The sequence below is a fragment of the Anomaloglossus baeobatrachus genome, chromosome 9 (genome assembly GCF_048569485.1).
Source record: "Anomaloglossus baeobatrachus isolate aAnoBae1 chromosome 9, aAnoBae1.hap1, whole genome shotgun sequence".
Classification (NCBI taxonomy): Eukaryota; Metazoa; Chordata; class Amphibia; order Anura; family Aromobatidae; genus Anomaloglossus; species Anomaloglossus baeobatrachus.
Genome location: NC_134361.1, coordinates 25,931,613 through 25,953,926, shown reverse-complemented (window position 1 = coordinate 25,953,926; position 22,314 = coordinate 25,931,613). Strand labels below are relative to the sequence as shown.

Below are 22,314 nucleotides of genomic sequence, written 5' to 3'. Positions count from 1 at the left end.
CCTTTTTGTATATTTGACCAGTAATATAATATTATTTTTCCAACTACCATATATAATTATTAATTAGATTGCCTATATGTACCGTCTAACCCAGGTGGTTTTTGCTATATCCGCCACATTTTTTGTCACCATTTTTCCTCCTCTTTTTTGGTATAATAAAAATGAATTTTCATATCTGGACCTTTGATCGTGTTTTCCATTTTGCTGGCTTTATGTGGGTGGAGACTCCACCTGACAATCAGTGACTTGCTCCAGGGTTCGGGTCCGGATCGACCCTGTCAAGCCTTTGTTTTATTGTTGCCGACGAACCAAGCCTCTACGGAACCGCTCGTCTCTAGTGTCCGGTAGACCTACTTAACTTTTTTTCCAGAAATTTCATTAAGTACAATAAAGATTTTACTTGTGAAATTTCCAGTGTCTTGCTTCTGATTTTTAATTAAGAGATACTTAACAATTAAGTATCATTATAGTCAGGAGAACAGGGAGCCCTGGCACATTCCACCGGGATAAATCTGATGATTCACACATGGAGAAGGCAAATAATATATATATTGTAGGCAGATTATAACTTCTCTAATATGTTAGTTAAGTAAATTAAAGGTCAATCCACTAAACGTGATAGGGGTTGACCGGGCGTAATGTGACACATCAGACATTGTTTATAAAGACAATCATCAAATCACAAAGACTATATAAAGACGCTATGTCCTATTTGTAAGAGTTTGGGATATTCTCTATCTGCATCTTCAAGACACAGGACTAAGATAGATTGGCACCATGGGGAGCGGAACGAGGCCCAATGGGCTTTTTCTCTTGTTCCTCTTATTACTAAAAAGTAAGTACCATACCAGTTGGATTCATTTTATATATATTCTCATTCATTTTAAATCCTTTTAACTAGTAAATTAGCTTAAAAAATTATTTTCGGCGCAATACTATCTTTGGTATTAGCAACTAAATTTAAGACGCTGCTATTATAATAAATGAGGATCTAATATAATTATTTAAATGGACAAAGATAAGATTTAGATCTGATTTGACAAAAAGTCTAAATAAATAATATAAGCAATAAAGATGATGGAACTTTTTTTTAAAGATGTTTTGGTAGTACAGTTTTCAAAATGTTGAAGCTGACAATAAATAGAAATATAATGGAATAGTTTTGATGGTGATATAAATTGTATAATATAGCAATATTAAAAATATTATGGTCAGTTTTTCAAACAAATATTTCCAAAATTAAGTTATTTAATAAAGCAGAAATTAGCCTCATAGGCCGGTAAATTCTGGGAAAAAAAAATGTGATTTCATCATCACTTGGCTGGTGGGTAGTCCTCCATTCTCAATGTTTTTGGATGTCTTATTGTTCTTTGGTGTCTTTCTACACCAAAAAGCATAGTAAGGAGAAAAAAATGGAAAATAAGAAAATATTTTTCCCCTCTCCCCAAGCCGTTACCTTATCGGCACATCTCCCTCCTTGGTCACTCTCATCCAGCCTTCAATCACTGGCTGACAGTCTTCTTCATGCCAAGACTTCATATTATTGGTGTGAAGAAGATCGGCAGGCAGTAAGTGAAGAGTGGACCAGAACAAGAAGAAGATAAGGGCTGGGGAAAGGCAAACATATATTTTTTTTAACTGGTCTTTTGAAATCCAGCAAACTTTGCACAAGTCAAATCCTAAAATAGGGATTTTAGTGAATCTCAAACTTTTTGATGTTTTAGGAAGATAAGATTCATTTCCAAGAAGTTCTTATCACATATGTGGCCACTCAGAGGATGCAATTTGAATTACGACTTTTTAAAGAATTTTGCTGTCATATAACAAAAGATTGTTGTGCCCTCCTTGCTCTTATCTCCTAAAACTGTTGAAACCGCTTAACAGGTCATCTGATTTGAGTCCCTACTAAAATCCATGCCTAAGTTCCTTTCTTAAGATATCTCGGATGGATGGAGTTAAAGACCACACTACCATGCAGGAAAAGACTTCAGAGTTCAATATACCAAATAATAATTTTATTTCTCTATGCGTTTCGGAGCTCAGGCTCCTTCATCAGGAGAAAAATCCTGATGAATTTTCCTGATGAAGGAGCCTGAGCTCTTAAACACGTAGAGAAATAAACTCACTATTTGGAATATTAAACTCTGCAGTCTTTTCCTGCATAGCCACTCAGGGTTTAACCCCTTCAATCCAAGATATCTTCTGTACATATACTACGGGAATTTCAGCAGCCGAGAACCTTTTACTACATGTGAGCAAATCTCGTGAATCCTACACCCGAAATCCATCCGGGTAAGACCCTCTCTGCGCCTTTTTGTCTTTCCAGCTACTTCATCTAAGTTCCCATCTTAGTATCCAATCCAGCCTACTTTTATGATTCCAGTGTAATCTCCATTCCATACCTGTGCAGGTTCCATCCACCCATCAGGGCACCTATAATTGCATAGATACATGAGTTGGGACCCAAACCATCACAAAATTAGTGCATATTCCAGAGATCTTCATTTTTTTAATGAAAAATGTTGGTACACTAGAACAGGCTCCCATATGTTATATCTTTTTAGGTTATTTGATCTTACAGATGGGTCTACTATCAATAGCAACTGAAAAAACTTCATTAATATTGTGTTTCACCAAACTGGTTATACATCACATCTAAAGCACCTCGGGGAAAAGCTGGATATAATAGACTATATGACTCAGGAATAAAAGTATAGCACACAAGACATCTTTAATGTAAGGAGGAGCCATGCCAACTGCGAAATAATGTTACAATGTGTTCTGTGCCCCAAATAGGAGAACCCTGATTATTTACAGCCCCATATGAGTGTATGAATATCACATAAGAGAGACCCCCACTACAGCAGAAAAGAGTGACACTGCTGTGTTCTACATAGGTGTTTATCTACTTGGGCATCAAGGAATACAACAGAATACAGGACACATTGCTTATACATAGTGCCATCCTATGAATGTTCTGGTGGCTCACAAACGATTGTTTGTAAAGCAGGGCGCAAAATGCAACACATATCACCAACCTATGTTATTATAGAAGGATCAAGAAATCCATCAGTCCAATTATTCAAAATCAAGGGATAAACCCATACAATATGCATATGTCCACCAAAATAGACATGATAATAAAGGAGAAAGAAGGTGAACTTAGGAAAATAAAACTAGATTTTATTGGTAACAAGTTTTAAAAACCTAACATGATTATATAACACAGTCAAAATGGCATAGAAAATGGACCAGCTGTGAAGACATACAAAACAGACAAACATTAAAGAATCAAGGTAATGGCAAAATCCTGACAGATTAAATGTACATATAAAGGTCAAATTGCCCATTCAAAGTTGTCAGCTAGGAAGCCATGTAGAAAAAAAATCAGCAGTCAGCCCCCTGCAGGGCAATGTGAGATTGAACCAGTCAGTGAATAAAATGTATAAAGGGTTAAGTCAATTGAATGAGATAAACATCATACAAACCGGCTCAAGGAGATAAAACCTGCAGGGGGGACTGATAGAAACCACCCAACGCGCATTTCACATGTCTTTTAGTGCTCACTTTATCAAGGGGGAATGTATGTAACATCGAGGACCTTTCTACAGAAAATAATATGTAAGACTGTATGTGAAAAACACATTTTTAAAGCTAAATTCTACTATTTTCAATTATATTACAGCTCTAACTATTTGTGAAGCACAAACAAATCCTGCACCAACAACTAATGCAACTACAACTGCTCCTCCAACAACTACTGCTCCTCCCACTACAACTGCTCCTTCCACTACAACTGCTCCTCCCACTACTACTGCTCCTCCCACTACTACTGCACCTCCCACTACAACTGCTCCTCCCACTACAACTGCACCACCTACTACTACTGCACCTCCCACTACAACTGCTCCTCCAACTACTACTGCACCTCCCACTACAACTGCTCCTCCCACTACACCTGCACCTCTCACTACAACTGCACCACTTACTACTACTGCACCTCCCATTACAACTACACCTCCCACTACTTCTGCACCTCCCACTACAACTGCACCTCCCACGACAACTGCACCTCCTACAACTGCACCTCCCAGTACAACTGCACCTCCCACTACAACTGCACCACCTACTACTACTGCACCACCAACTACAACTGCACCTCCCACTACAACAGCACCTCCAACTACTACTGCACCTCCCACTACAACTGCACCTCCCACTACAACTGCAACCCCAACTACAACTGCACCACCTACTACTACTGCACCTCCCACTACTACTGCACCTCCCACTACTACTGCACCTCCCACTACAACAGCACCTCCTACTACTACTGCACCTCCCACTACAACTGCACCACCTACTACTACTGCACCTCCCACTACAACTGCACCTCCAACTACAACTGCACCTCCCACTACAACAGCACCTCTAACTACTACTGCACCTCCTACTACAACTGCACCTCCCACTACAACTGCACCTCCTACTACTACTGCACCTCCAACTACAACTGCACCTCGCACTACAACTGCACCTCCCACTACAACTGCACCTCCCACTACAACAGCACCACCTACTACTACTGCACCTCCAACTACAACTGCACCTCCCACTACTACTGCACCTCCCACTACAACAGCACCTCCAACTACAACTGCACCTCCCACTACAACAGCACCTCCAACAACTACTGCACCTCCCACTACAACTGCACCACCTACTACTACTGCATCTCCCACTACTACAGCACCTCCTAGTACAACTGCACCTTCCACTACTACTGCACCTCCCACTACAACTGCACCTCCAACTACTACTGCACCACCAACTACAACTGCACCTCCCACTACAACAGCACCTACAACTACTACTGCACCTCCCACGACAACTGCACCTCCCACTACAACTGCACCTCCCACTACAACTGCACCTCCAACTACAACTGCACCTCCCATTACAACTGCATCTCCCTCTACTACTGCTCCTCCCACAACTACTGCACCTCCCACTACAACAGCACCTCCTACTACTACTGCACCTCCAACTACAACTGCACCTCCCACTACAACTGCACCACCTACTACTACTGTACCTCCCACTACAACACCACCTCCAACTACTACTGCACCTCCCACTACAACTGCACCTCCCACTACAACAGCACCTCCCACTACAACAGCACCTCCAACTACTACTGCACCTCCCACTACAACTGCACCTCCCACTACTACTGTACCTCCCACTACAACAGCACCTCCTACTACTACTGAACCTCCAACTACAACTGCACCTCCCACTACAACTGCACCACCTACTACTACTGCACCTCCCACTACAACAGCACCTCCAACTACTACTGCACCTCCCACTACAACTGCACCTCCCACTACAACGGCACCTCCAACTACTACTGCACCTCCCACTACAACTGCACCTCCCACTACAACAGCACCTCCTACTACTACTGCACCTCCCACTACAACTACACCTCCCACTACTACTGCACCTCCCACTACAACTGCACCTCCTACTACTACTGCACCTCCCACTACAACTGCACCTCCCATTACTACTGCCCCTCCCATTACAACTGCACCGCCTACTACTACTGCACCTCCTACTACTACAGCACCTCCCACTACAACTGCACCTCCTACTACTACTGCACCTCCAACTACAACTGCACCACCTACTACTAATGCACCTCCCACTACAACTGCACCTCCCACTACAACTGCACCTCCCACTACAACAGCACCTCCAACTACTACTGCACCTCCCACTACAACTGCACCTCCCACTACAACTGCACCTCCAACTACCACTGCACCTCCCACTACCACTGCACCTCCCACTACAACTTCACCACCTACTACTTCTGCACCTCCCACTACAACTGCACCACCTACTACTACTTCACCTCCCACTACAACTGCACCGCCCACTACAACTGTACCTCCCACTACAACTGCACCTCCAACTACCACTGCACCTCCCACTACAACTGCACCTCCCACTACAACTGCACCTCCAACTACAACTGCACCACCTACTACTACTGCACCTCTCATTTCAACTGCACCTCCCACTACTACTGCACCTCCCACTACAACTGCACCTCCCACTACTACTGCACCTCCCACTACTACAGCACCTCCTACTACTACTGCACCTCCAACTACAACTGCACCTCCCACTACAACTGCACCTCCCACTACAACTGCACCTCCCACTACAACTACATCTCCTACTACTACTGCACCTCCCACTACAACTGCACCTCCCACTACTACTGCACCTCCCACTACTACTGCACCTCCCACTACTACTGCACCTCCAATTACAACTGCACCTCCCCCTACAACAGCACCTCCAACTACTACTGCACCTCCCACTACAACAGCACCACCTACTACTACTGCACCTCCCACTACTACAGCACCTCCCACTACAACTGCACCTTCTACTACAACTGCACCTCCAACTACAACTGCACCACCTACTACTACTGCACCTCCCACTATAACTGCACCTCCCACTACAACTGCACCTCCCAGTACAACTGCACCTCCCATTACAACTGCACCTCCCACTACAACTGCACCTCCCACTACAACTGCACCTTCCACTACTACTGCCCCTCCAACTACTACTGCACCTCCCACTACAACTGCACCTCCCACTACAACTGCACCTCCTTCTACTACTGCACCTTCAACTACAACTGCACCTCCCACTACAACTGTACCACCTACTACTACTGCAGCTCCCACTACAACTGCACCTTCATCTACAACTGCACCTCCCACTACAACAGGACCTCCAACTACTACTGCTCCTCCTACTGCAACAGCACCTCCCACTCCAACTGCACCTCCCACCACAACTGGACCTTCCACTCCAACTCCACCTCCCACTACAACTGCACCTTCCACTACAACTGCACCTCCCACTACAACTTTATCTTCAGCAAGCACTGCAACTGCCATTACCACCACACCAAATAGTGCTCCAACTACAACTACAAGTCCAGCAGCAAGTAAGTGCCATTTTATGCAGTCTATTTAATTAGAATTTTTAAGACAAAACAAATGAATGAGTATTCCTATCTCAGTTATCCATGGTGGAGATGAGATCATTTCCCAGAGATAGGTGACCACAGGTGTTCAGAATTTCACAAACAGCTTTTTGAATGGACGTTAGAAGGAGGTTGGCTCAGTGAGCCGCGCATTTTCCGTAAATCTATATCATGACCATCTTTAAGTTTCCTATGAAGAATATCAGAAAGTTTTAGAATTGTCTCTTGAACGACCATTAAGCTTTACTTTCATAAAACATTGAAAACATTTTCAAAGCGCAAAGTTCATTTTAATGAACAATATGTCTGACTCACATTAATGGTATCATACTGTCATCTGGCGAGTAGTGAGTACAACTATTGTTTAATGGCGGAATGTAAAAGATGAATAGTTTTGTTTTAAATTACAACTTATTTATGGGATTGCTAATAACAAAGAATTTGGGCGTCCAACAGTGGGAACCCCTTCAATCGGCAAAATAGGGATCAGTTGTGGGTGCAGTTGGTTGGACCTCCACCGATCTATACGCTAAAGGGAATCTGTCACCAAGTTTTTGCTACCTAATCTGAGAGTACCATAATGTAGACAGACATGTTAATTCCAGAGTTGTCACTTACCTGTTTTGATAAAATCACAATTTTATCAGCAGGAAATTATAAATAGAGGACTAGTAAACCAGCTGCTAGGTAGTCCTCCATATGCATGAGCTCTGTATAACCTCGCCCCCACCACTGATTGGCAGCTTTTTGTGTACACTGTGCATAGGCAGAAAACTGCCAATCAGTGATGGTGGTGATAGACAGAGCTAAACATTCAGATAACAGTTAGCAGATCGGTAAGTGACACTTTGCTGGAATCAGGGTCTCTGCCCGAAAATTATTTCGCTGTTAGAGGGAGTGCCAAAAACCTGGCGACAGATTCCCTCTAAGGATTGCTAATAAATTATTTTTGCTGGACCAACTTTTGAAGACTACATTTCCGAGAGCTGTCAGATGAGGTTATCAGGGATCTATTTATTAATACTACTACTACTACTACTACTACTACTACTAATAATAATAATAATAATAATAATAATAATAATAATAATAATAATAATAATAACAAAGATTTAAAATGGTAGGTGTAAAAAAAACCCACTAAAAATATGAATTAAGGAAAAATCCTTATTTTATCTGTTTAAAATCTGTCCCCAATGACGCGAGCACAATCACTCTTCATAGACCATGTCAGAGGCCATCACAGATGGCAATCACTGCTCACAATCCCCTTTGAGAGCTAGTTTCTACTATTGAGAACCCATCTGTTTGCTCCTTCATTGGCCAGACAGCACTAGAGAAACCTTGAGTATTGGTAAAAAGATTTAAAAAATAATTAATCTTTAAATACTTGAGGAAGTAAAACGTAAAACAGCTTTTTGTAGCTCCGGATCATATGAATGTGTGTGCTTTAGCAGCAGCTGCCTGGCATTGATACCTCACACTTAGCTTGTAGCTGATCAGTATACTTCAGTTTTAGTATTTTTTTAACAGCTTCCTTACAACTATAATGATAATACCTCCTTGCTTATATATGACTTATTTTTTTACAGAATTGTTTCCACAGGTTGAGCTGTTGTGATCACCATTTATGATTTGTGTTATGTTTGTTTTATAGTTGCCGCTTCTGGAGGACTTCCATACTGGAAAGTGATTCTCATTTCGGTAGGCGTAGCAGCTGGCTTGATTTTAGGGATACTTGGTATATTTTGGGTAAGTAGCAATTCATTTAGACATTGCCTTAATAATGAATCTGATTTTTTATCATGTAGAAAAAGTAATTTCAAATGTGTCCCATAATATAAATGTCTATGATTATATTTGGTGGACTTTTACACACATTTTACACAAGAACAACTTTTGGTAGAGATTTATGCCTTGTAATCTACACTTAGCGGTGCCCAGCAGCACCAGACTTATTTCCTTAAAGATTAGGCAGAACGATCATAAAGCGCTCAGCCCCATCATTGAGTGAGTTGATCAATTATCCGTGCTATAGCTGCATTTTCCTTTCTATTTATTCCTGACACTGATCTACTGTATATGATCAGGGGAGGAGAAGAAGCTGAATCTTTGTGAACATTGCATTCAGCTTCCTCTAAGGCCCCCTTCACACGCACGTGTCTCCGGTACGTGCTAGGTCCGTGCCCGCATGTACCGGAGACACGGGCACATGTAAACCCATTAAAATCAATGGGTTTATGTGCATGCACGTGTGCAGCCATTGGCCCGTGCCTCCGTGTGGAGCATACGTGTGTCTGTGTGCTCCACACGGATGCATGTCCGTTTTTCTTCGGCAGCACGGGTGTCACACAGACCGCACCCATATCACACGGATGTAGTGTGGATGCGATCCCGTGTGACACGCGCCGGAGAAAACACACGTCAGAGAAAAAAATAACACAATAATACTCACCTTCTCCAGCCCCCCTGTCCCTGCCGCTGCTGTCACTTGCTGCCGACCGATGCTCAATATGCTCATTTAATATTTACTTCACTGCGGCCGGAAGCGGGGAGTCGGCAGGGCTGGAGACCGAAGTTCAGCACCACGGACAGCGACGCCAGCAACATGTGAGTAGAAATTATCCATTCTCCGTGTGTTATCACGGATAACACACGAAGAACACACGTAGTGAAATAAACACGACACACGGAGGGGAAAACGCACCTTTGACACGCCCGTGAAAATCACGCACGTGTTTCACGGACGTGTGAAGGGGGCCTAAGACTGAAGATGACTAGATATCGCTGGAGTCTGGGGAGGTGAACTAACTATCAATCTGCCAAGTATTTAAACATTGGCTCTTTTTTAGACCACCACGGAATAAAATGTTAATCCATTACAAATAAAGATGAGCAAATTGATTTTGTGGCGTACTGAATTAACTTCAAATTTTGCAAAAAAACAAATCACATTCTCTCAAATTCATTTTTTTATTGACTCAGCGCAAATCCAATAACATGGTGGCCAATATTTTAACAATTTGGATTGGGTGTTAAAGGGTTGAAAAAAAAAACAAGAAAAATAATCCTCCCCATTCACCTGTCTCACTGGCACAAATTCCCCTCCGGTCCTCCACGCATCTCCTTCAGTCTACGTCCTTACTCCTCCATGGCATGCAACCTCCTCTTCCACCATTTTCCTACAAAATTTGGTCTTTCAGCTCTGAGAAAACGTCCAATATAATTTCTCATGAGCACAGTAAGGAACAATCAAGTTGCAAGAATCGCTCATCATTAATTGTGTACCCTAGAGGGTATTAACTTCCTATTTTTCCCTAGATTACCAGGAAACAGAATAATAACCCCCATGGACCCTGAATCCTCATGTACCCATAATTTTACATGAGAACATCTTGAAAAAATATTCACATCCCTTTTATATCCAAGGGATATATTTTCTCAAGGCTCTAACTATTATTGACTTTGGTGTTGTATTGTTTCTTGTCCACATCATTAGAAGACCAAAAAGAAAATATAAATGTCCATATTGTGTGCACTCAATAAAAGGCCCAAATCTCTGAAACCTTATAGGTGGGGCGGGTTAAAAAATAAAAATAAAAGTCGCAGGTCCATTTAAGCAGAAGTTGGACCAGCAACTTATTGCTCTTCACGATTAGCTGTTTTAGGAGTAAAGATTAGCCATGCAAAACCCCTGTAGGTGAAATGTAGTATTATATTGAGATTCGAGTCATTAGTGATTCATATTATCAATGGCAAGTTTGGGGTAAGTATATAGAGAGATAATTCCACTCTTGATAAAAAATAGAGGACACAAGACATGTATTTAATAGGGAAGGAGGAGAAGGCTGTGATCATTGGACAGGAGGACAAATTCTTTAAAGTTTTAAGTTAACTGAATGGTCATTAGTTAGTAAGAATCAGAAACTTTCAACTCAAATTATTGTAAAAATCTATCAATTCAGCATTGTCTTGCTTTCATGGACCTTGTGCATTTTGGAAAAGTAACAAAAATATCAAAAATTTACCACAATTAGTAGAAAATGATCCTATAATAGTAGAGACTTATCTAAAAATTTGGTAACACTACTATTACTCGGAAACGTCTTGCTAAATATATTGATGATCTGACTTTGACTTTTGTTCTTGCAGGTCTTGTCTTCTTTATACCCTGCCGGTTTTCTGGCTGTAAGCTCAGGGGTTGGTCCGGGTGTCGCTAGCGCTCTCCCAGGTACCACAAGTGCTCTGCCTGGTGCCTCCACTTACACATCATACTATCCCAACAATACCTTTTATAACAATAACCCTCAACCCACACACTTTCATCCAGAACCTCACCATCACCCCCATCCACCGAGACAACCACCAAGACATTCACCACCACAACCACCACAACATGAACACAATGGAAGAGAATGTCATTCACCACCACAACACGAGCACCATGGAAGAGAGCGGCATTCACCATCCACGACATGAGCACCATGGAAGAGAACGACATTCACCACCACGACATGAGCACCATGGAAGAGAACGGCATTCACTACATCGTCAACCAAACCATGGCAGTATTAACTCCTACACTCTACCTACAAATTCCACATTCACAAGAGGACGAGGACCCAGAGTATAAACACAAAATTATTTTCATTTATATTTATGTTCCATTTGTACTTATTTTCAGGGATGAGCACCATAGTACTCACATCCAATTTGGAAATTCTCCAATGGATGTTTGGATGACTGTTGCCTCCTCTGCTGAGGTTCAAAAATGAGAAAGACTTGGCCATGAGATTGTGTGTCTTGATGATTTGGAGAATAACTTTCCAGCTCCAAATGATTACCATACATTAGTAGAGCGCTGTAGTAGGGCAACAGGATGAACTACGTAACCAAAGCACCGAAATGTGTAACAAATGGCACCAGATGTGCCCAAGAAAAGGGGAAGGACTAAAGATGAGCTTGCTCTCTCGAAATCAAATTTTTGGCAAATATATGTTCTGTTTCTTCAAAAGAACGATATTTAGGACAACTGGATCATTATGAAAGGTTACATGTGTCATGTGTAAATGAGCTAATGTATATATATTTAATATTTACCAAATGTCAAAAGTGCAAATATTCATGCAAGGTTGCCAATAAATAGATGTACCCATCCTGTATATCTAATTTATGCAATAATTGTACAAAATGGGAATACGCCTTTAAGTAGTTTACAATAGATAGTTTTGCCGTTTTGACACACTTTGTTTGCAGTGATATTTATTTTTTCTGCTATATAATTTACTATATGAACCAGCAGGGCTGGCTTCTATCTGTATAATTTCCTTATTTATACTCACAAAAATACTTCATATAATGTTTACTTGATATGGAATATATCAGAATGTATTTCATTATTTTTTATACTAAGACATAAATATGTAGATTTGATTTATATATTTATTTCACTTACTGAATGCAGATTTTATGTATAAGTGGGGAAAATATGACTCTCCGACCTGTGACTGTGGAGCAGATCGACAAACTATCCAGAACATTGTTGAGGAGCCCCCTGAGATCCTACCATGGTGACAAGAAGGATTTCTATATTGTAAATGATAACGCTATTGCATATATAGAAAATCTTGATATTCAAATTTGATTTTTACCCTTTTGATATTTTTCAATCACTGTCTATTGTCTGGTGTTTATTTTTATATGATGGTAAGATATACGTTCATACGATTAAATAAATAAACTTACTGAATGCTTAAATTAAACAAGAATTTCAATGCAACTAAAGTTATTTTTTTTTTATTTCTGAATGTGACGTTCATTTAATGGTCAGCTAAAATTAGAATAAGGCATCGCTTACACGTCCATTATCGAGTAAAGTCTGTGTTTTTTGCTGATATTACTCATACATATAATAGGGAACAGGGTTATTCATATGTTTGTGATATTTCACGGAATGAGAAACATCATTACAAATTTGCAGACAATGACTGATGAAACTATATACAGTATATGTAAAAAAAAAGACATGCGAATAAGCAATAAGGTGTAGTATAGTATATACATTCTGCGGCACTGAAATTTCAACATCAAGACGTTAAAATTGGGGAATAATGGAAATCACAGGCTGGAGACATTTTACTGATCTGTAAATGATTAAAAAATGGAAGCAAATTAATCTAAACATCTTGATTTACTCATTATGGAGTATGAACCACGTGTTGAAATCCCCGCACTTACAGTCTTATGTTAAACATACTTTGTATATATATATATATATATATATATATACTAGCTGTATTACCCGGCTTCGCCCGGGTTAATAACTGTTGTTAACAGAATAGAATGTATTAACATTCCCGGAATAGAATGTATAAATAGAATGTATTAACGCCCGGGATAGTAACTGTCTCTCTGTTTCTCTCCCATTCTCTGTCTGTCTCCCCCTCTGTATATATCTCTCTGTCTCTTTCCCTGTCTGTCTCTGACTGTCGCTGTCTCTTTCTCCGTCTGTCTCAATTTCCTTCCCTGTCTGCCTATCTATCTCTGTCACTTTCCCTGTCTGTCTCTTTCCCTGTCTGTCTCTTTCTCTCTCTTTCCCTCTCTTTCCCTGTCTGTCTCTTTCTCTGTCTGTCTCTTTCCCTGTGTCTGTCTCTTTGTCTGTCTTTGTCTGTCTCTCTCTTTCGCTCTCTTTCCCTGTCTGTCTGTTTCCCTGTGTCTGTCTCTGTCTCTTTGTCTGTCTGTGTCTGTCTGTTAACCTGTCTCTGTCTTTGTCTGTCTGTCTCTTTCCCTGTCAGTCTGTCTCTTTGTCTGTGTCTGTCTATTTGTGTCTGTCTCTTAGCCTGTCTATGTCTGTTTCTTACCCTGTCTGTGTCTGCCTCTTTCCCTGTCTATATCTGTCTCTTTCCCTGGCTGCATTGTGACACACCAACATTCCATTTAAGGGCGTGGCTGCGCATTCTTCTGAAGTTCTGGCTGCACTGTGGCTCCCAGCTCCATTCGCTTTAATGGAGGCAGGTTTTTTAACGAATAACTGTAAAGCGCGGGGTTAAAATTTCCCCTCAAAACATAGCCTATGACACTCTCTGGATCCAGAAGTGTGAGTGTGCAAAATTTTGTGGCTGTAGCTGCGACGGTGCAGATGTCAATCCCGGACACACACACACACACACACACACACACACACACACACACATACACACATATTCAGCTTTATATAATATATATATATATATATATATATATATATATATATATATATATATATATATATATATATATATTTATTTATTTAAATATTTAAGTTCAGGACTTGTTCACCAGATGTAATATTCCAATGAAAATATGACAATAATTATTATAGAAACATATAATGGTTTAATGGATTTCCTTCCAAAAAGTATTACAGTAACAAAATACCAAATATGTCAGTATTTGGAGCAAAGTAGTCAATTTCTCTATAAAATCATAAGAAGTTTAGTATCTTTCTCACCTATCTTTGTTGGATCCTGAATGGTTCAAGTCATAGTGTGACATGCTGCAGCATCAAGCAGCATGTGTTCTGTTGATGAAGCCCCTCGATTGAGCCTCCCTGAGTGTCATGTGACGAGGTATTTATATGAGTACTTGTACCTAGTTTTGTCCATCTTAGTAACTTCTGGCTTTAAAACATGGAATCCCAAGAAATAACACATGTGATGTCAGCAAATATTATTATTATTATTTATTATTATAGCGCCATTTATTCCATGGCGCTTTACAAGTGAAAGAGGGTATACGTACAACAATCATTAACAGTACATAACAATATTATATGGAGATAAGGTATGCACACCAGTGACTATGCAAGGGGAATACATGGAATAGCAGAAACTGCTGTGTGAATACTGACATGAAAAATCCAATAGCTATATGTAAGAATGAAATGTGAAAAATGGAATCTGCATTACTGCCATGAACATATGAACAAAGAGAAATTTAGCTACTGAATTGATCAATGCAATAGAGCCCCAACACTACGCCAAAGTATTTCTCTACGTTGGGGTCCCTAGCTTGTGTGTGTCCTCTCATGCAGTTAAAAAACTTACCGTGTATGGGAGGCTGAGACCCAGGCTATTTATGCGTATCATGTGGATTGGCAATAGGTGTGTATGGGGAGGGTTCACAAACGAAAAACTACTAACAAATAGGAATAACGTTTGGAACTCCATTCTATGTCTGAACTGGGTGCAAAAACCTAAAAACCTCAGCTTCCCATACACGGTAAGTTTTTTAGCTGCATGAGAGGACACACACAAGCTAGGGACCCCAACGTAGAGAAATACTTTGGCGTAGTGTTGGGGCTCTTCTGCATTGATCAATTCAGTAGCTAAATTTCTCTTGATTCATATGTTCATGGCAGTAATGCAGGTTCCATTTTTCACATATTCACTCTTACATATAGCTATTGGATTTTTCATGTCAGTATTCACACAGCAGTTTCTGCTATTACATGTATTCTGCTTGCATAGTCACTGGTGTGCATACCTTATCTCCATTTAGTGATGTTTTTTAGGTTTTTGCACCCAATTCAGACATAGAATGGTGTTCCAAACGTTATTCCTTACTTTTTTTTTAACAGTACATAACAGACTGATACAGGAGGAGAGAGGACCCTGCCCGCGAGGGCTCACAGTCTACAGGGAATGGGTGATGGTATAACAGGTGATATATATATATATATATATATATATATATATATATATATATATATATACAGTCATATGAAAAAGTTTGGGCACCCCTATTAATGTTAAGCTTTTTTCTTTATAACAGCAGGTCTTTGGAGGTGGTCTGTGAATTGTCCTTGACTGTTCTCCCCATTCTTCTTCTCTGCCTTTCTGATATTTTTCTTGGCCTGCCACTTCTGGGCTTAACAAGAACTGTACCTGTGTTCTTCCATTTCCTTACTATGTTCCTCACAGTGGAAACTGACAGTTTAAATCTCTGAGACAACTTTCTGTACCTTCCCCTGAACAACTATGTTGAATAATCTTTGTTTTCAGATCATTTGAGAGTTGTTGTGAGGAGCCCATGATGCCACTCTTCATAGGAGATTCAAATAGGAGAACAACTTGCAAGTGGCCACCTTAAATACCTTTTCTCATGATTGGATACACCTGCCTATGAAGTTCAAAGCTCAATGAGGTTACAAAACCAATTTAGTGCTTTAGTAAGTTAGTAAAAAGTAGTTAGGAGTGTTCAAATCAAGAAATTGATAAGGGTGCCCATACTTATGCACCTGTCAAATTTTGTTTAAATGCGGATTGCACATATTCTGTTAGTACAATAAACCTCATTTCAATCCAGAAATATTACTCAGTCCATCAGTTATTAGATATATGAAACTGAAATAGCTGTTGCAAAAACCCAAATTGTTATAAGGAAAAAAGGTTAACATTAATAGGGGTGCCCAAACTTTTTCATATGACTGTACGTGTCCCCAATGCAGTATATTACCGTATTTTTCGGACCATAAGACGCACTTTTTTTCCCCCAAATGTTGGGGGAAAGTTGGGGGTGCGTCTTATGGTCTGACTATAGGGCTGCGGCTGGGAATGAAGGTGCTGCGGGTCATCGGGGGCACGAGCAGGCAGCAGCAGCGCCTGCCGTGACCACGTGGGCCCGCTCATTACATATGCACGCCCATCCTCCCGCCCATCTCTCAGTGCAGAAGCCAGCGCTGACAGGTGGGCGGGAGGACGAGCGGGGACGCGCGCATAGCAAAGAGCCGGCCGCATGATCACCCCTGGCAATTACAGCCTGGAGTGATCATGTGCGGCTGTATTCACTGCCCCCCGCACATCATTACCAGCGCGGGGTGCAGTGAATCAGTACACTCACCCGTCCCCGTGTGTGGAGCCGCCCCCCTGCTGCACGCGATGTCTTCCTGTCTGTGCCGGTCAGCTGATCTGTGCTGAGCTGGTCAGCTGATCGGCACAGACAGGAAGACATCACGATGCAGCAGGGGAACGGCTCCACAGACACAGGTCAGCGGCGCAGAGAGGAAGATGATCGGTGCTGGAGGGAGTGAGGAAAAGGTGAGTATAAACGTTTGTTTTTTTCTCTGTGCTATATGATACAGGCCATATACCAGGATGGTATATGAGCACGATGGGGGCATATAGCAGGATGGGAGTATATGAGCAGGCAGGATTGGGGTATGTGAACAGAATGGGGGGTATATGAACAGGATGGGGGGTATATGAACAGGATGGGGGGTATATGAACAGGATGGGAGTATATGAACAGGATGGGGGTATATGAACAGGATGGGAGTATATGAGCAGGCAGGATGGGGGTATATGAACAGGATGGGGGTATATGAACAGGATGGGAGTATATGAGCAGGCTGGATGGGGGTATATGAACAGGATGGGGGTATATGAACAGGATGGGAGTATATGAGCAGGCAGGATGGGGGTATATGAACAGGATGGGGGTATATGAACAGGATGGGAGTATATGAGCAGGACGGATGGGGGAATATGAGCAGGATGGATGGGGGGTATACCAATAGGATGGGGGTATATCAATAGGATCGGGGTATATGAACAGGATGGGGTATATGAACAGGATGGGAGTATATGAGCAGGATGGGGGAATATGAGCAGGATGCTGGTATAGGAGCAGGATGGGGGTTTATAGCAGGATCATATACAAGGCAGGAGGATCATTACCAGGATGGGGTACCTTAGTAGAGAATTTGGGGACATTACCCCCATAACAGTGTCAGCAGCAGATCCTCGCCCCATAACAGTGTGTCATGACCACATTTTCTGCTTAAATTTTCTGCTTAAAGTTTTATTTTCCCATTTTCCTCCTCTAAAACCAGGGTGCGTCTTATAGTCCGGTGCGTCTTATAGTCCGAAAAATACGGTAATTATTTAAGTTAGGCCTTTACATTTTTACATTCCCCCTATTACAGGCGATATACATTGAAAAAAGCCTTCAAAATATATTCTTCATTGGGATAATAGATCTTCCTTCTTCATCCTTGGCAATAGGTTCATGTCCATAATGATAATAATAATTATTATTATTGTTATATGTTCAATAATATAACAATGTGGATTCATGTTATGGTACACCATGACTAATATTCATATAAAACTCATAATTATACTTCTCTAAATCTAAAACAATGCAAATGGATCCGATCATCAACTGATGTCATCTGGTCATCATGTGGCATCTTCTCATCTTCATCTGATGTCTGTTGATTCTTTCCAGCATAAACACAATCTTTAGATGATAGTTCCTTTGGAATAAATGACTGCATACCGTATCAATATAATACAATCCATTATTGCATTCAATATTGTTCAGTCCACAAACTTTATTCTTTCTCAACATTAGCATTCTAGAGTGCCGCTGTATGTATTTCTGTAGATACACTGCACATACAAAGTCACTGTCTCACATTACAGTTAGCAGCTGCTCATACACTTGTCTGTCACACATATATCTTCCGACTATCATAGAGGTGATATTTTCCAAACCATACAGATCACATAAGAAGGTATGTGTTACGGTTGCTGTGGCACTGGAGTCTATGTCCAGATTTCTTGCTACTGCACATGTGTGAGCACTGGAGACTATGTCCAGATTTCTTGCTACTGCACATGTGCAAGCGCTGGAGATTAAGTCCTATCTTGGAGCCATTGCACATGTGCGGGTGACATCATCGCTGACACGAGGTCACATGTCTCTGACACCTTCTATGCCGATTGGTCGCTGGTCATGTGCTTGTGACGCTTTGCTCGGTGATAGGCCAGCGTGACGTCATTCCTGTCGTTCTGGCAGCGGATTGGCTCAGGTGTCCTCCATCTTGGATGAGGCACAGAGTCTATATAAGACCCTGACGCATGCCGCACGGCGCTCAGTCCTCTTGGTTCATGCATGAGAGTAGACGCTCTGTGCACGTTCCTCTAGGCATCTCTCTGTCTATGCTAGGTGAGCGCTACCGGCAGGGTAGCGTTGTTATACCTTACAGCTTCAGCTGCAGTCCGTATCCTTACCTCTTAGGGGAGCGGACATAGGCAGGTGCCTGAGGCACATGGTCCGGCTGGGCCTTGTGATTCTACTCGTAGGTGGATGTTGCCGCTAGGGTAACGTTCCTTATACTGCGTCTGGCAGTTGTTCGTATCCTCGCACACTAGGGGAGCGAACAGAGGTAGGAGCTTTGTGCGGCTTATGCTGCTGTCTGTCTCTTTTGCACCACTAGAAGAGCGGACCTAGGCAGGTGCCATATGTAGTGGTTCGTGTCCTCGCACACTAGTGGAGCGAACGCAGGTAGGAGCTTTGTGCGGCTTACGCTTCTGTTCGTCTCTTTAGCACCACTAGAAAAGTGGACCTAGGCAGGTGCCATATCTAGTGGTTCGTGTCCTCGCACACTAGTGGAGCGAACGCAGGTAGGAGCTTTGTGCGGTTTACGCTGCTGTCCGTCTCCTGGCACCACTAGAGGAACGGACCTAGGTAGGTGCCATTTCACACTCACTGCCTTTGTCTCTGTGATTATTAACAGAGACCATTCCACACACCCTCCAAGTAAGGGAGGAATTGCCTTATTTACTAATTATATTCCTCTGTGAGTTTAACAGAAGTATTGCACTCTGCCATAGTCTGCAGCAGAAGCTTTGCACGGTGGACCCTGACTGTCTGATACTCCTTTAGGTTTTATTATCAGACAGCCCCCCGTAACAGTATGCATACATATACATACAGTTAACAAAACTATTCTTTCTTTATTAATTACGCGCATAAATGCGCATTATGAAAGTATTATCTTTAGTTTAAAGAATTTCTTTAAATATTCCCCAAATATGAATAGCATTTATCTCGCATACCAGTGGACACAAATGCTATTCAGTAATGGATAGGCCATATGGTATTCACACTTTATAGCTCAGAGATCAGATGTCACATGCTTGAAGACATGCTTGGGCTACTTAAAATGCAAAGAAAAAAATTCTGCAAACAGGAAATATTTGTAAGCATTTCACACAAAACTTAATTTTTACATATTAATCACAATAGTACTGAAGTCAGCTGCTGGTTGCAAAAGAGGACGCCATGTGGTGTGGGAGCTGGAGAAGATGAGTTGAACCATTTTTTTTTAAACTTGCATAAACCCCTTCACGACCTTGGACATATATATACTTCCTTCTAAAGTCTTGTCCCCCTGGTTACCATGGGCTCTGGTGGCAAGCCCAAGGTAATTCCATACATGTTTGCTGATCCGATCAGAGATCCACTCGCGCCTGCTAATCACATAGATCATGCTGTCAACATCTGACAGGGCAATTTAAATGGCCACACTAGCAATTACGCCAGACCAAGTGACGCAATCATGTGGCGCCATGGTGTTGCCTTGGTAGCGCAGGGTCAGCTGATGACCCCTGACGCTACCACGACACTTCCTGTGAGAGCTGACAGAGTGCCAACACTCACAGGAACAGTGCATTTCTCCTGATCAGAGCGATGCTGCAGCATCGCTCTGATCAGCACAAATGATCGGAGTATAGATGGATAAAGTCCCCTAGGGGACTAGTAAAATTAGTCAAAAAGGTAAAATAAAAAGCTTTTAAAAATATGATGTTCAAATCACCCCTCTTTCGCCCCATTGAAAATACAGCAATTAAAAAAAATGCACATATTAAGTATCGCCTAGTTCAAAATATAAAATCAATTAACCTGATTGGTACACAGAGTAGCAATAAAAAAAATTCCAAATGCCAAAATTACATTTTTGGTGGCTGCAACATTGCATTAAAATGCAATAACTGGCGATCAAAACATCATATCTGTGCAAAAATAGTATAATTAAAAATGTTAGTTCATGTCACAAAAAAAGCCTTCACTGAGCTCCAGATCCCAAAAAATGAGAATGGCATGTCAGTTTTACCATATATTGAACATGGTAAAAAAAAAACCAACCCAAAACAGTCATGCAATTGCACTTCTTTTTGTAATTTCACCGCATTTGGCATTTTTTTCATTCAAAAGTACAGCTCGTCCAGCAAACAACAAGACAACAACATAAAAAAGTTATGGCTCTGAGGAGGAAAAAAACGAAAAAGAAAAATGAAAAATCGCTGGGTGTAAAGGAGTTAAAGAACGGGAACATATATATCAGGCTGGGGTCAGGATGGGGGACATATATACCAGGATGGGGACATAGAGTGGGGGGAAAAAGTAATTGATACACCTCCGATTTTGAAAGTTTTCCCATCTACAAAGAATGAAGAGGTAAAAAAAATATCTAGAAAATCCCACTGAATGATTTTTAAATAATTAATTTGCATTTTATTGCATGAAATAAGTATTTGATACAATAGAAAAACATGACTTAATATTTGGTAGAAACCTTTGTTTTCAGTTACAGAGGTCAGACGTTTAGCTCTTGACCAGGTTTGCCCACACTGCAGAAGGGATTTTGGTGACTCCTCCATACAGATCTTCTCCACATCTTTCAGGTCACTCCTCCATACAGATCTTCTCCAGATCTTTCAGGTGACTTCACCATACAGATCTTCTCCAGATCTTTCAGGTCACGCTTCCATACAGATTTTCTTGAGATCTTTCAGGTCACTCCTCCATACAGATCTTCTCCAGATCTTTGAGGTCACTCCTCCATACAGATCTTCTCCAGATCTTTCAGGTCACTCCTCCATACAGATCTTCTTCAGATCTTTCAGGTCACTCTTCCATACAGATCTTCTCCAGATCTTTCAGGTCACTTCTCCATACAGATATTCTCCATATCTTTCAGGTCACTCCTCCATACAGATCTCCTCCAGATCTTTCAGGTCACTCTTCCATACAGATTTTCTCCAGATCTTTCAGGTCACTTCTCCACACAGATCTTCTCCAGATCTTTCAGGTTTTGAGGCTGTTGCTGGGCAACATTGAGTTTCAGCCCTCCCCAAAGATTTTCTATTGGGTTTAGGTCTGGAGACCGGCTATGCCACTCCAGGACCTTGAAATGCTCCTTACGGAGCCACTTCTTAATTGTCCTGGCTGTGTGTTTCGGATGCTTGTTATGATGGAAAACCCAGCTATGACCCATCTTCAATGCTCCTACCAAGGGAGGGATGTTGTTGCCCAAAGTCTTACAATACATGACCCCATCCATTCTCCATTTAATACTTTGCCATTTTTCTGTCCTCTTTGAAGAAAAACACCCACAAAGTTGG

The 22,314-nt window shown here is 41.5% G+C and overlaps 1 protein-coding gene across 1 annotated transcript in view; it reads left to right on the top strand.

Moving 5' to 3' along the window:
• Positions 1-737: 737 nt before the first annotated feature.
• LOC142251749 (uncharacterized) overlaps positions 738-22,314 on the top strand; it is a 42,821-nt gene continuing 21,244 nt past the window's right edge. The window contains exons 1-4 of the mRNA XM_075324799.1: positions 738-835; positions 3,686-7,042; positions 8,739-8,833; positions 11,234-11,558. Coding sequence (XP_075180914.1) covers positions 778-835; positions 3,686-7,042; positions 8,739-8,833; positions 11,234-11,558 — 3,835 coding nt within the window. The 5' untranslated portion in view covers positions 738-777. The remainder of the gene's footprint in view (positions 836-3,685; positions 7,043-8,738; positions 8,834-11,233; positions 11,559-22,314) is intronic.